General features: G+C 45.0%; 1 protein-coding gene and 1 pseudogene across 1 annotated transcript; both read left to right on the forward strand.

Annotated features, from left to right (window-relative positions):
- The first annotated feature begins 232 nt into the window (after window positions 1-232).
- Window positions 233-7,091, forward strand: LOC119116384 (zinc finger FYVE domain-containing protein 1-like). The gene is given in 13 exon segments (XM_037241702.1): window positions 233-1,548; window positions 1,551-1,607; window positions 1,672-1,866; window positions 1,869-2,174; window positions 2,321-2,535; window positions 2,653-2,759; window positions 2,844-2,952; window positions 3,050-3,147; window positions 3,228-3,345; window positions 3,730-3,900; window positions 4,091-4,271; window positions 4,337-4,441; window positions 5,495-7,091. Coding segments are annotated over 13 exon segments (2,349 nt in total). The 5' UTR covers window positions 233-1,094; the 3' UTR covers window positions 5,728-7,091.
- A 476-nt stretch (window positions 7,092-7,567) lies between these two features.
- Window positions 7,568-16,049, forward strand: LOC119116789 (annotated as a pseudogene).
- Window positions 16,050-16,539: the final 490 nt, after the last annotated feature.

Here is a 16,539-nt window from a genome sequence, read left to right on the forward strand (position 1 = left end):
ATTAACAAATAATGAATCATGAAATATAGAATTAGAAGTATTTTTTCAGATTTAACTCACACATCACTTTGTAAATAATTAATTAATCAATATATATTTTGTCTATTTATTTATTTTTACCTAATCTATAAATGAAACCTGACCATTTGTCCATTTGGTTATTTTCCGTCTTAAAACTACACTTCCCATGATGCAACAGTGCCCCGCCCTCCTTTGCCCCCTATGACTGAAAATAATCTGATCAGCTGATCTGACCTGGCGACAAAATAACGTAGCTAGAGAAATCTGTTTGGGAGGGGATTTAAGAACAAAACAATGACACGGCTCGGGCGGATTTTAAAAAAGGATTTCACTTTTTAGAGACTTTTAAAACGATGTTGTGAGGACACCCCTCCCCTTTTGATCGTGTCCGCTCTTGATATCGACTGACCGCAGTTTTGTTGATGTTTTGAAGTGTATGTTGCTAGCTGTTCTTTTTTGGCTGCTGTTCATTTTGTTGTTGGGCTCGCCGATTGGAAAACGACTGCGCTGTTTCAGACAAAGCTCCAATTCGAACAGAACCGCTAGCTTTAATGAAAGTGTTTCTTGTTTTGTTGCCGATGAATATCTATCGTGTAGCCGGCGAGCTAATGATATGATTACGGGCCAGTCTGGTAGCTAGCTTGTTGTTAGCATTATTTGCACATTCACAAGGCTTGTTTTTCTCGGTTTGTTAACGGCTTCGTACACGTCTCTCTATATTTTTATTCGTGTTGTTGTGTCAAATGTGCAATCTGTGTATGTAGTGATAACTTTTTGGTACAACCTAGCTAACTGCTTGTTGGTAGTCAGGTGTATTATTTGTGTCACTACTAGGAAATTGTTCATTTACATGCTTGAAATGCACACCGACTAAAATACCTTATTTTATTGTTTACAAAAGAAACAATTAACCTTGTCAGAATGCAGCTAATTTAAATTGACTTTGTTGTTTATTCTTTAGCCAGAATTATTTATCACACGTTTAACGTTAAAAGTGCTGTTGGAAATCGCTGGTGCTAAAGTCAAAGCTTTTCCAAAAGGCAATCAGCTCTATTTTTAAAGTGTCAGAAACGATGAGTGGGCATGGCTCATCATCTTCAGAAAAGGGAGTCAATACGAGTCTAACATGTCAAGAAAGTTACGCCTGTGGTGGCTTGGAGGAGGCCGCCTTTGAGTGTGAAGAGTGCAGGACCTTGCAATGTGTTCGTTGTGACCTCGAGCTCCACAGTCAGGAGCGTCTCCAGAAACACAGGCGGCTCCAGATTAGCTCAGGCTATGTCCCTTACTGTGACAATTGCAAAGGAGGGGACAATGGCAAACGTAGCAGGTCGGTGGTCCGCTGCCAGAACTGCAAAGTAAATATGTGCCAAGAATGTCAAAAGCGAACTCACAGCGGAGGGAACAAGAAGAAACACCAGCTCGTATCGTATCTAACGCCACCAAAACACACGGAGCTCAAGTCTGTGGAACCTTCTGTTCAGCCTGTCCTCCAAGTCACTGATGAGAATAAGTCTCTGCGGGCAAAAGTCTGGAAACTGTGTCCAGTTTCCTCCTCGTTGATGAAAATGAGGAAATGCAGGTAAGCTGTGCAGAAATTGTGCGTCGTAAAAGTGAATCAAATTCTTATTTGTTTGATTTGAATTTTTGCAGATAAAGATGAGGCTGCATTTGTGAAGAAACTGAACTGTGGCGCCGGCCAGCTCCTAAAAGTGGTCTCCATCTTTGGTAACACCGGAGAGGGCAAATCCCATACCCTCAACCACACCTTCTTCATGGGCAGGGAGGTGTTCAAAACTTCTCCCACCCAAGAGTCCTGCACGGTGGGCGTGTGGGCGGCCTTTGACCCCTCCATAACGTGGTGGTCATCGATACAGAGGGGCTGCTGGGGAACAGCTCCAAACAGGGCCAGAGAACCCGTCTCTTGCTCAAGGTGCTTGCCATCTCTGACCTCATCATCTACCGGACCCACGCCGACCGCCTCCACGACGACCTTTTCAAATTTCTCGGGGACGCCTCCGAGGCCTACTTGAAGCATTTCACCAAGGAACTGAAGGCCGCCACGGCTCGCTGCGGTCTGGATGTTCCTCTCTCTACTTTGGGTCCTGCTGTGATTATCTTTCACGAAACCGTCCACACTAAGCTCCTCGGCACAGGTAAGAATTCTGCTTCCGCTACACCAGGCGTACCTTTTGATCCTACCGGGCCGTTCCAATTTTTTATTGTGGAAACAAAAAAAAAACCATATCACAATGTGTGAAATATGACACACATTCAACTCCAACTTTGTTTTCTGTCTTAGATAAATCACACGAATCAGTAGATCGGCTGCTGTTGGAGCGTTTTAAAAAGGTCTCCCGTTTCCCGGAGGCCTTCAGTTCTGTTCAGTACTGGGGCACGCAGACTCTCACTCCGCCCACTGATTTCTGCGGCCTGCAGAATAAACTGGAGCAGCTCTTGGACAGCAACGCCACACGTTCTCCACGCACCCCTGTGGTCATCTTCAAAGCTCTGCTGGTAGGACTTGCATAATAAAAGCAGTTACAGACCGGAACTTCTCAACCAGTTTACAATTCATATTAAAAAATCAGCTTTGAGTTGTTTTGTAGTATTATCTTATTGATTTCCCGCTAGGCCTTAAGTGAGCGCTTCAGTGGGGAAATCGGAGACGAGCTGGTAGCCCACAGTTGCTTCTTCCCTGATGAGTACTTCACTTGCTCCAGCTTGTGCCTCAGTTGTGGGTCAGTGTCTGTTCAATTCCAAATTACGCCTCCTGCTGTTTGGAGATGCCTTCTAACGTTCCGACCCACCGATTGCCATCGCAGATCCGGTTGCAAAAACAGCATGAACCACCTGGGCGAAGGGGTCTGCCACGAGGCAAAGCATCGTTGTCGCTATTCCGTTCAGCATGATAATCGCATTTACACCTGTAAGGTAAGCACTGGGAATTATATCTTAATTCTTACGTTCACTCGGCCTGATAAGGCGTCTAGGATGAAACGTAAAATGACCGCTTGTTGCGTCACCTCAGGCTTGTTACGAAGGAGGCAAAGAAGTCGTCGTCATCCCGAAGACTTCAGCCTCCTCAGACTCTCCTTGGATGGGCCTCGCCAAATACGCCTGGTCCGGGTGAGTAGATGGGGAGGAACCAATCGAGCATTCATTCCCCTCTGCCCAATTCTTTGTGGCTAATTTGCATTCATTTTCAGGTATGTTATCGAATGCCCCCACTGTGGAGTGATCTATCGGAGCCGTCAGTTTTGGTACGGGAACCAGGACCCAGTGGACACCGTTGTCCGCACTGAAATCCAGCACGTTTGGCCAGGGGTAAGATGTGACGACCTGATTTCCTGTATTGCAATCTCAATACTGAGCAATAAAATGGCAATTAGATTATTATGAATAAATTATGAATAAATTGGAGTTATTGACCCCTCAAATTTCGGGGGTTAGTCCCACGAGGGAGCCGCAATCGTCTTTACCATATCAAGATTCCGATTGTCGGGATGAAGGCTGGAACCGGATAGCTGTACCAGATCCATAAATAGCAAGACGCCAGCACGCCATTGCAGCAGGACAGTAATAGTAGTCAATAACTCTCTATTAAATTCAACATGACAAGCCATCAACAGGCAACAGCGTGCCCAAATAACCACACATTGATTGATTCATTTTGTCGTGACGAAGTAATCGAATGCCTGTGTTGTGCAGTCGGAGGGCTTTTTAAAGGACAATAGCAACGCAGCACAGCGTCTTTTGGATGGCGTGAACCTGGTGGCCCAGTCTGTGTCGGAGCTCGGCGTCAAGCCCGCCAAGGCCGTCACCTCCTGGCTGACGGACCAGATCGCCCCCACCTACTGGAAACCCAATTCCCTTATCTTGGTGAGCGACCCTCAACACGACTCCCAACGATACTCTGTGTCCCGGGGGATGTTTATGTGGTGTTCCTTGCCTGTTACGCAATCTTTATGTGCACTCACAAGATAAAATGTGGACATGACGTCTCCTTCCCCCGACCTATTACAAAACAAGACTTAGTCAATAATAGCGGCTTGTTTATCTCTCCCATAAGCTGTGCCATAAGTGTCAAGCGGTCTTCCTGGAGAACGACACCAAGCATCACTGCCGTGCCTGTGGCGAGGGCTTCTGCGACGGCTGCTCTTCCAAAGCGGCCCCGGTCCCCGAACGAGGCTGGGGTCTCGGCCCTGTCAGGGTGTGCGACGTGTGCTTTGAGCAGAGAGCCTCACACGCAGGTAGTGTCACACATCCCCACTCACTTCCTTCGGAACACATCAGTGAGAGATTTGTCTTCACGCAGCTCACGAGGAGGACGAGGAAGAAGGCGGAACGCTTGCGAGGAAGGTTGGCGAGGCGGTGAGCAACACCATCGGGGTTGTTGTGACCGCTATTGACATCCCGCTTGGTGAGTGTTGCCCCAAAGCAAAACCTCGAGAGGATTGTTGTGTAACACGAGTAAGCCACTCTGTAAACATGGCCGTAGTCGTGCATTGCCCTCTGGTGGCAGAGGCGTATCGTCGTTACACTCAAGTAGTGAGATCTTTTTCAGTTTCCATCTCTCAAATTAGATCAGCCTGCAAATCTGCAAGAAAATTAACGTGTCAATTTTTTGTTGCGGACGATAGTGACTACATTTTCCAAGTTTTTCTCAATTCAAATGTCAATAATATGGTCTCTAAAGTCGTTAATTGAGACGTCCTTTAAAGATTTTATGGCACTCAAGCACTGCTATTTAACATTCAGCCCCGACATTAACTGCGCCGTCTTATTGTAATCGAGAGATTCAGCAGATGCTCGATTGCTCAGTTAATTTCATTTTAAAGGCCCTCGTTTCAAATCCACTCTTTTGCATCATTTAAATATCACTCATAGTAGCGCCTGTGGAACAATTTCCTGCAGAGGGTTCGGTGATTCAAATTCACGACAGGAAACATCCCGTAGCGTTAAAAGAATGTCACTTTCCGTTTGGACACTCACCATGTTGCTCAGAAATGTATTTTCTGGCGTGCTGTGTGTTCTCCAGTTACACACCTAAAAAATCAATCCATCTTCTTTACTTATCTCGACACTCTGTTGCACTTTGTCTGGAGCGACAGAACGACGACTTTAAATGAGACAGGAAATCACACGGAGTCAAGTAGTATTTCAGTCTGACACGCCGCTTCTGGTCTTCTGCCATTCCCCCTCGGAGTCAGCCAGCTGTCACAGATGCGACAGTGGATGTGCGAAAAAAGCCCGCCGCCATATGGAAATCGTGGCACTGAGACGCTTTCAATAAACAAACCGCCAGTAATGATAATGTACGATGAGCACCCCACAAAAAAAAAAAGGAAACAAATGAGAGATTATTCTTGTTTTTAAAGTTGCACGGCCGTCTGGATCAAATGAGCCTTTGATGCCATCAACATTTTTGCTAGCACGACCCTGAATTAATATCGGTATTTTATGCTCCTCGAAGGCCTGGTAAAAGATGCCGCCCGTCCCGCCTACTGGGTGCCCGACCAGGACATCCTCTCTTGCCACATCTGCCGACGCCAATTCACCGCCAAGCTGTCCAAGCACCACTGCCGCGCCTGCGGCCAAGGCGTGTGCGACGACTGCTCAGCTGAGCGTCGCGCCGTGCCGTCACGCGGCTGGGATCACCCCGTGCGCGTGTGCACCGGCTGCAACCAAAAAGCCGGAGAACTCTAACCGAGACCATCTTCCTTTACTCAGAGCGCTCGGACAGAACCGCTCGTTCGCTTCCTTGTCCGGCGGTTCTGGCTTTGTATCTGTGGAGAGGAAGTGCTTAAATATACTGTACATAGGACACAAACCAAATTTGGGGAGGTGAGGGTTCATGTGGCCTTTGTAGAGCAGCTGGAATCTGAGGCACTTGACTGAAAGTGTATATCCGCATTTCCACTTTTGATTATTATGTCCACATGTCCTCATTTGTATGATAGATAAGGCTAATGAGGTATTTTTTTACTCCAAGAAAATATTGATTTAAAAAAGAAAGTATCATTTAAAAAAAATACTAGCTAGTGTTGTTAGAGCCCAGCCAGTCATATATCAAGGAGCATTGTTTCTTAAATGTGTGTTTAACGGCCAAGAGATGTTTTATATGCGTGCAGGTTACATTGCATGCCGCGTTGCAACTTTTTTTTTTTTTTTGTTGCACTAAGCCTTTTTTTTTTCCCCCAGCTGTTATAGGCTGCTGCTTACTATGGCCAAAATAACAGATGTCCAAATTTGGATGGATCTGCCGTGCCAAATCATTCAGGTCACTGTCCGTGCTGGTATGATATTTATAATTTAGCAAGTCAGTTGTGGGTGTATGATGACATAGAACTGTTAGAGCTTGAAAATGTATTTATGTTTGAGAGTTGTAGTAAAAATGAAAAAAAAAAAAAATCCGATATGCATGACAGTATGAGAACCTCATGGCCTTTTTTTTGTGGTTGCTCTTTGAATGACGTAATCTCTTTTACCAAGCAGTGTACGTCTTAGACTTCACATTCTAATTTTTAATGTTGTCATTATTGATAGCTGCGTTGTTATTTGCATCTCTAATTCTGTCTTGTTTATTTCTCTTGCTCTGACTATCATCTGTGATTCTTCTTTTGTTTTGTTTTTTCAGTTTCTATCAGCCATTGAAAATGTATTTTGCCATTTTTTTAACAGTATTTTTTTTCCCATTTGACATTTACTGTAAACCATTTCATTGCTATGTAGTGACTGCCGCTTGAACAATATGAAGGGACTGTCAGGGTTCATGTATCTATTTGAAATGTGATACTGATGAATGTGTATCAATACAAATGCTTGCCCCCTCAAGTTATCTGGTATAGGGAAAAAAAATCACGTGTGACGCAAAATTTGACAAAATGTTGTATCGCACATGATATAACATTGCACAGGAAAGAATAGCAGCATCATGGCACAAAACTGGAGTTCATTCCTATTTAAAAAAAAAAAAAAAGTGCAATCTGTTGCTTCACATATCTTTGGTGTTTTTAAACGTGTGTACGGCTGAAAATATTTGACAAAGATAAAAAGTGTCATAACATGAACTGAGACTTGCCTTTGTGTCTCTGATGTGTGTTTTATGTGTGAAACCACTAACTGCAGTCCGATGTGGGAGGAAAAGATAGTGTTTGCATTCCTTGCTGTTCTTTTCGCTCACCACTGCAGCCTCAGATAAAGTGAGGAAATGTTTTCCCTTCGAGCTTATTGATGATGCTTATAAATAATTAATAATTAGTTGAATGAATAATTAAACAGCTTTCGTGTGTCCATTCTTCTGACGTCGTTAGGTGTTCCTGGAATGCCGAAACAAATAATCCTCTTTACTTTAGTTGCGACTCTCAAGCTAAATATGCGGTTATTCAGTGAGGTGTGTAAAATATAGAGTGAAGGGAAAACCCTTTAAAATTATTTTGACAGTTTACCACCACCAAGCCACGCCCCGTCCGCACATACCGCACGTCTATTGGTCGACGAGTCCATCCCGAGCTGTGATTGGTCCGTTTCCATAGGTTTCCCTCAGAACTGCAAGACGCCGATATTGCATTACATTGTAGCAAAATGGCGGCTGTCATTCAGAATCCACTAAAAGCGTAAGTAATTTAGACGTTTATTTATTTATTTATCTTAAGTAAACTGTAATTTATTACTTTGTTAGCAACTGGCGTGGTACAGGTAGCCGTTAGTGCATGCAAGCCCCTGGCTGCGAGTGTTCGGCCGCTATGGCTGTCTAATTTCATGTTGGTGTACTTCTTGCATGGCAAAGTAGCCTCGGTATAGTTGTTTTATTTTCACAAGATATAAACGTGTCGCCTTCAAACGTGACGTTAGCTTAGCACCAACGTAGCTTCTTCGGTGAATGTCGCCTTCCATGGCTGTATCTTTTTATTTTGCCAAGCAAAGTGTCGACACGGTGCCTCTCCTCTGCTTTCGGACGAATTGAGAGGCGTTTTTTTCCCCCTTTCATTCCCCCCCCCATGTTAACTCGGTTGCTTTTTTGTCAAACGACGCGGCGGAATATCAAGTGACATTCCGAGAGTGCTTTCTACTTTTGCAATTTGTCGACATGTCAACTTTGGCTCGTCGGAGCGCAGACGTGGTCAGGAGCCGGCGAGGAGGAGGAGGAGGAGGAGGAGGCATTTTGTGTTTGCATGCTTGCTTGCCAAATCGACCAAAGTGCCAGCACAGACACCAGAGTGGGGGGGGGGGGGGGGACTGCAAATTTCTACCACAACATTATATACAAGTGTATCCATATTTATCTTTTCAATGCTACAATGCTCCACCTTATTTCCTTTGTTCACATGCATTGCCTTACTGGTGCACATACAATCCAAAAAAGCAGATCTGTTTCTTCTTTAACTCTGATGATTTGCACACTGAGTCAGTCCATCCTCCTCCTCCTCCTCGTCGTGCAACTAAAGCAGGCGTGCGCCACTGTGCCTTTAAGTGAAGGAGTGCGAGAGATTAGCCTGGTCTGGTCCAGGATCCTGGGCCCATCTGTCAGAGAGATGCTCCAACAGGGAGGAAGTGTTGGGCCCAAGCAGGAGAACCATCTGCTCCTCCAGAAAGAGATGTCCCTCTTACTCCTCCTTAGCCCAGATCTTAGTGGACCTCACCACACCTTGCCCCGTCACCATTATTATTATTTGCCCTGTTGTTCTCCGCTGTTGTTGTGATTGGATTGCTAATCGAATGTACGCGGCTCGCACGACATACGGGATGTGTGTCGTATTCGCCACATTCACACATGGGGGAGTCGAGCCAACGGCCGCAATTCAACATATAATTTATGGCTGAGTGTGTTCAGCTTCAGCCCGTGGCCTGTCATGTCTCTGGCCATGTTCTCGGTATGTTAGGGTGCTGTTCTGTTGACATTCTTAGCATGGCAACCCCTACCTGTATTCCCATCGAGCAGATATCACCTAAATCTGTTTTGTGGCCTGTGCATTTATAACGAGCTCTGTTTTGCTGCTAGCCAAACGGCTCAAAGCAGCACTTAATGTTAAAATGTTATGGGGGGGGGGGACATCTTCATACATTATATAATAACTTTATTCTCATGAAATCTAAATAATTGAAATATTTTCTCACAATATATTCTGCTAACATAAAGTGGTTTAATCTGCCATTATACCATTCTAGTTTCCAACTTCCTTTCGGACTGATGTATAATTAGCGCCACTAATTGGATGTCGCTCCAGAGAACCAGTGTGACCTTTTTTTTTGTATTAAGAATATTCACTTTAGGGAAATGGTTTAAAATTGGCCTGGAGAGATGGTGGCCAGTGTGAGGTCTTTTGCAACAATCTGATTGAAATGGCGCTCTGAATATTAATTGAATAAAGTTAAGTTTCATGGGCTCGACACCGATTCCGGCTCGCGTGACATCACGCCGGGTAGATCCGGCCCATTTGTCGCATTTCAACCAATTGCCGGAACTCGGCTTAGTTTCCTTTTGTATGTTTTGTAGCGGTAAATGCTCATCTGTTTTTGCCTTGGGGCTGTGTAGCATTATTGTGACATCATCGTCGCGTGACACGGTGGAAACTGTCACAAAGAAGAAAAACACAGTCGCCAATGGTGGTGTGTTCTTTTCTCTTGGCTTGTTATTCCAAAAAGAGAAAAAAAATCAAATAACAATTCAACCAATGAATGTTTGAAATTGTTTTAAAATGAAAACAAAAAAAACACCCTGCCAGATTGCTTATTTGGGTGCTTGATAACTTTTGACGCATTAACCAAGATAACATTCTTGGAATTCTTTCTTTTGTCTTTTTGGCTCATGGCTGCTGAGTTGTTTTCCAACGAGGGATACAAAAGGATTTTTACTTGTTTGTTTTCTTGCACTGAAATTTTTTTTTTTCATGCAGAACACAGATTGTCATTATATTTGGATCTCATTCAAATGTGTTCTTATAACAGCACTTGAGCTCTCAACATAATCTGACAACAAATACTTGTGCGTTCGAAAAGTCAGATCCCGCTCCCTAGCCATTAATTTCCAAACCAATTAAGCGGCTCATGTTTGAACTGTTTTTTTTTTTTTAAATTTGTACTGCGTATTCACTGAACTCTACCACTCCTTTTCTTTTTTTTTTGGCACGCTGAATGACCAAATGGCACACTTGAACAACAGTTTGGAATGAAGTTTGGAGATAATTTCCAAACGCACCCGGGGTGTGTTTGAGCTCGACTGTTCATGAACTCGGTTTTTATTAAAAAGAAAAACAATATTTGGTTTAAAAGAAATAAAATAAAATCATCACAATTGGGCCCAGTGAGATGTATTGTTTTTTCTGTGGTCATATGTGGTCTGGTTTAATCCTCTTCACGTTTCCTGTGTCTGGTTGTGTCTGTGTGGCAACCGCCACTTCCTGTCAATGAGCTGCACACCTTTGCAAACCGAGTAAGACTCATCCTCTGGGTCGTGGCTTGTAGTTGCTCGTGTCTTGCTGAAGAGTCGCAAAGTGACACGCGAAATGAGCGTTGACACATTGTCACATTACTAGCGCAGCCATGTAAAGCGCTGACAGGAGTACACTGATCGCGGCACGTACGCCGGCGAGATGATTAACGCTGCCTTTCGTTACATTATAGTCGGCTAGCAAAAAAAACAAAAAAAAAAACACTTAGCTTAAGACACTATTTGGAGATGAGTGTACCTTGCATCTAGGGACTCTTCTCAGACCAGCCTGCAGCCACCAAAAGACTTTTACGACTCATTTGTTGTCTCAACCCCCCCCCCCGCCTACCCCGAAACACCGCCACTGAGCCTGATTAGCATCCGACGTTCAACTCGAGTGGTCTCAAGAGCTGCTTCCATGTGGCACAGCCTTTGAGTGAGTCTTCTGAGCTTGAGCCCACTTCAGGGACCATTTACAGCTGCTGTGCGCTTTTGTAAGCTGATATGTCATGTCGCGTTCCGTCACTGATGCGCGATGATGTCGAGGAATGGCAGTGAAGGGCGCAGCCGGGAGTTGGATGTTCATTTGGAGAAATGTGTCACATTTAGGGATGCGCATTCAAAGTTCCTACCATCGCCTGTTTAAAACTAAAAATTGTCGAGTTTTGTTTTTGGTTTGTTGCATTGTACCTCACCCTCCTTAATATTATTGATTTACAAAATGCATTTATGATAGCCTAATGCACAAAGGCCTCATCATTTGGAACACAGCTCAAATTGTAATTGGTCATCTTGGAATCTCAGCGTACCTGTGACTCGTCCTCACACACTGCGGCTTTGTCCGAGCCACGATATAGAAGGTTTTTGTGCTCGCCAGCATTCCTGACACGGCTGTTCATCCGCTACACATTGTCTTGTCAGGAGCACGGACTGGAGGCGGAGAAAAAGGGGGGTGAGAGCAGGACAAGCGAGACTCCACTTAACCATTCCAGACTCGACTCGTGGCCGTCGGCTCATTAGGTTGCCTTCAAAATGGCTGTCGCGCTAATGTTGTAATTGGAAACACGTGGAGGGGGCCGTGCGGAGATGCCATCTTGCATCCGGGACGACCGGCGGACACGATTTGCCTCGTCGGCCTATAGATAGAAATCGGACGCACGGTACCTATTCAGCGTTTACCCTCCGTCTTTGACATAAATTAGAACCCGCCCTTGTGCGCTCGCCACTCGGCCGAGATTAATTAAGGAGGCTAATTAACATAGCAGGCATGTGGCAGAGAGTGAGGCTTTGACTGTGAAACATCCTTGGCTATCCCACTCTGAATATTAACACTGAAACGCAGAGGGACAGCCAAAGTCTCAGCAGTGCTCAGGAAAGTGGAACTAAGTCTGAGCGTCTTAACTGCTCTCTTGTCACAGGAGACACTTAATACGAGCCGGATGGGAATCGAGCCAATAACACGCATGATAAATGCTCATTTTTCTACGGCGAGGAATCTTGCCACTGAAACAATTTGTCAATCTCACGCTAGTCACTAGCCATTATTTCAGCTCTTTTTTTTTCTTCAGGAAACTGACTTTCAAGTATATTAGATGTTAATAGACTCAGTAAATGTCAAAAATACAAAATGTGATACTTGCAGGTTGGGTGACCAGTTCTACAAGGACGCCATTGAGCAGTGCCGCAGCTACAACGCCCGCCTGTGCGCCGAACGCAGCGTGCGCCTGCCGTTCCTCGACTCGCAAACCGGCGTGGCCCAGAACAACTGCTACATATGGATGGAGCGCCATCATCGAAGCCCAGGTAGACACACACGCGATTGACGTTACGATTTGAAGTCGTCTTTATTCATAATTTAAATGGACACAAGTAGTGAAACGGTTTTGTGTCCGACGTCTGAGCAGGCGTGGCGGCCGGGCAAATGTACACGTATCCGGCCCGCTGCTGGCGGAAGAAGAGACGGCTGCACGCCGACACCGACCCCAGCCTGAACATCTTCGGCCTCAAGCTGGGTGAGTTTGTCGCTTTCTCTTCGGCGATCGATCTTCAATGACGACGCGGCGTCGTCGCGCTAAAGTGGCCACGTTCGCCCGCCTGTTGAACTTGTTTTGTGGGGAGAACACCTAATTAGATTTGCCGCTCCTTGAAAGCGTAGTTCATTTTTAATGTTATGCAATAAAGTTAGGCCTTCTCTTGAGATGTTACGTTGACCCTTGTCCCTGCTCCTTCCCATTCTCCCGCTAGTTTTTTTTTTTAGCACATATAACTGCTTTTATCTCCTCACGCGCTTGGCAAGCAGCTGAATTGACAATATTATTGTCAGCGCCAGAATGTTTTATCGTTTACATTGACAGTCTGCATACATTGAGGTCAGCTACGACCGCGCAGTTGATGCCGCTTGTTGATTTTTGCTCATGGCTATTTATTGATAATCTCATTGATCCTTGGCCAACGGTCAGAAATGTTCATGCACACTTTTCAACAGGGATTCAGAACAGGAAACATGCGTCTTTTTTTATTTATTTTTGACTTGTGCTCACTCCCGATCCATAAAAGGTTGGCCTTAACAATATGTATAAATTTATGAAATATTTCTCTGGAGCCAGCGCCAAAAAATGAGCTTGTTCACTCCTGGAGTTCAGCTGAGGTTTGTCCAGTCCATGTTTTGTAAGTCAAAAACAAAGTGGTGAGATAGCATCTTAACTAGGCCTTTGTTGTCCAAACACATCTCATTGTTGCCTTTTGTTTTCCGCTGAGACCCCCCCTTCTCCTCCGCCTTCTCCCGACAACCGTGTGCTGTGTCAGGGAGAGCCCAGCAGAGGCGACACACGCGCATCGATTCATCTCATCATCTAGGATGCCGAGCACGTTGTGCATCTGGCCAGAGGTGGATCAGCGGCAAGGAAGCCGGCAAACCTGCACTCATAGCCGGCGAGCTTCCCTGTCGTGCTGATGGCGTGGTAGTCGCTCGGGCTGCATGCACAATCAGCTCCGTGCTGCAGGCTGCTGCCGGCGCTATTTTTAGCCCACCGGCTCCCGTGGGTGATTGGCGAGGGAGGGGAGGTGGGCCCCTGTCTCGTCGCGGAGAGTTGAAAGTCAGACACAATGGTGAGGGGCTGCGGAGGACTTGTGTGTCTGTTTCTCACCTATGCAGCATCCTCAAAGCATCTCCATCAGCGCGGTGAAGATACTTCTTAAATAGGATGTCGGTCTCTAAGCTTTTTTGTTCATTCTCCACCTGCCTCCTCCTACACAGTTTGTTTTGTTGGAGGCGAGCGCTGCATGATGCACTCAGATTCAAGTGATGTGTCCCCGGAGGTCCTCCGAGCCAGCGCAATATCCAAATAGTGCAGCGCTATTGACAACGCCTTTCCTGCATAAAGATGGACATGAAAATAGTGGCTGTCACACATTTGTGTTGCAAGAGAAAAGCTCTGCAATAAATAGCAAACAGATGCTGAAGTAAATTGCTACTTGCTTTTTTTAAGTAGAGCGTGAGAAGATAAACAAACACGGGCTGATTGAAAGCTCACTTGCACGGTTCAGCGACGCTGGCCTTCTGCGGCGTGAAAAAAACACACGCACATTTTAAGCTTTGTGTAAAAAACTGACTTTGAATCGTTCGTCACGTGTTGCTCTTTTCTTTTTTTTTTTTTTTTTGGGTGGCAGACAACGGCCTCATGTCCAAGGACGCGTTGCCCACCCAGAGCACAACGCTAGAAGCTCTGCTGAGAGGCGAAGGTCTAGATAAGAGGAACTCCAGGAACGACGAGGAGAGTTTGCTGGAGATCCAGGTGCCTTCATTCACAGTAATCTGGCGCACTCTTGCGTCACCGTCTTCACACAGCATTCTGTCACAATAAAAAAAAAAAAAAACGAGGGGTGTTGCAAGCTGCCAAGGAAGAATCCGGATTTCTACACAAATATGCAAAATTGTTCAAACTGCATCCTCATGTGTATCATTTTCCTCCTCAGAGAGTTCTGGAGGCAGACGCAGCAGAAGATGCTTTCGACGACGACGACTACGAGGTGGACACTCCAAAGAGGAGACACCGAGGCAAAGGAAGGGTAAGTAAGTGGATCATAAGTAGTCAACGCTTAAAATGAGTACCCTTCACGACCATGCGGGCTACTGCTCGTATGTTTGAGGTTAAACGGGTGGTTTGTCTTCAGGGTCGAGGTTCGGGCCGCAGGAAGGCTGACATGGATGATGACAAGCCATATGTCTGTGACAGTAAGTGGACATTTTGACACGCTAGTAGACGAGGTGGAAAAAGGGTTGTTGTAGTACCAAGCTTGACCTGTGTGAGGCAGCATCGAGTGTGCTGTAAAATCAGCATCATTACGTTGCTATTCTTCTTGTCATTTGTATTGTGCTGTTTTTCTTTTCCAGACAGATACAAACAGAGGAATAATTCCAAATCATCAACTTCAGGTAACTCGAGTTATCGCTGCTGTGTCGATTGAAGAGGTTACAGGATTCCTCGCTGTGTGTGTGTTGCAGTCTATGCGAAGCGCTACAGGAGCCGGCCGGGACTAAGCTACCACTATACAAATTCCCACATTGCAGAGGAGGGCAGACCCGGCGAGAGGAGCGCTGTGCCTTCCAGGTCTGCTTCTGCACAGCCCACTGACAGACACAAACGTAAGAATTGCTCTCACTAACTTGCTTTGCCTTTTGTGTGTTTGTTCAGTGAGTCTGTTGTCCCAAAAAGGTTTGATATGCTCATCTTTATTCTACAGTCGTACTACTTGCTGCTATTTGCATGTCCTCTGGCGTTGTATTGTTGACATTCTGCTAATGACTCGCCAGCTCTCAGCTCAAGATGTTTGCAGATACAGTTTTTTTTTTGTTTTGTTACATCATCGGTGACAAATTATACAGTTTAAATCGTAAATATAGAGAGTCATTGCTTTTTCACAGTACTGTAGATTAAGGTTAATGTAATTCACAAAACTTATTGACATAACTGAACCACCCCCACAAAACTAAAGGTTTAGGATTTTTTATTTTATTTTAAATGTATTTATTTTGGTATATCTGTACGGCCATGCAGAACCAAATTGAATGTTGTGGGGAAAATACTTGCTAATGTTAATAATATAGTTCATAATTATTGTTAATAATTTTTTCAATATTATATCTATTTATTTTAAATACTTGTCTCAGGTGCAAAGGTGCCGATCGGGACCAGGATTCCCAACAGATACTGTGAGAAATGTCAGAACGCCAACAAGAAGCTTATGAAATCCGGCTCCCCCTGCACAACTTGTCAATGCACAAGTGAGTTTTTACTGCTCTGTTTATTGATAGGCTTTTCCTCAAATGATGACATCACACCCCAAAACGTGACAGTCCGCCTTAAATCTGCTCCTCTCTCTCCCGCGAGCCAGCTGACGGCGGCGAGGAGAAGGAGGACGGCGGGCACCGGCGGCAACGTAGGCGGGCAGCGAGGAGCTGTTCGCCACCAAGTCGGGAGAGCGACGCCTCCACCTTCCACGGCTTCGAGGACGACGAGCTGAAGAGCCCGCCGCCAATAGCAACGGATTATCCGGCCGGCACAGATAGACAGACGCTAACATTTTCCATCTACAAAAACAAAACAAAAAAAAACATCACAAAACATCTGGATTCATCTCTGGCAAAAATCTGCTGCTTCTTCTCTCTTTTTTTCGCCCCCTCCCCCCAACTTTTTGTTTGCAGAAAGCACAATGTGATCGCTTCAGGACAAAAAATATATATATAAGTTGTATTTTATCTACTGGACATTAATTTATGAAATTTTATTTATAAATATCTATAAATTAAGTCAACTAATGACTTGCAAAACTTTGAATTATTTTTTCCCTCTTTTGGAGCAGAAGGAAGCATACTAACGTGTGAACGAACAAACAAAAACACTGGAGCAATCAAAAACTTTTTGTTTGTGTTTGGAGGCTGTCGGATTGTCTTAGGAGCCTTCAATGAATTTCTTTTTTTTTTTTTTTTTTTTTTTTTTTGAAGGATCTTGCCATGACCTTGTTGTGGTCTGTGACTCTGGATTATTTTTTGACTCAAACACGAAGGAGCCGATAAACGTATTGCTGCA

Source organism: Syngnathus acus, chromosome 22, assembly GCF_901709675.1.
Source record: "Syngnathus acus chromosome 22, fSynAcu1.2, whole genome shotgun sequence".
Lineage (NCBI taxonomy): Eukaryota > Metazoa > Chordata > Actinopteri > Syngnathiformes > Syngnathidae > Syngnathus > Syngnathus acus.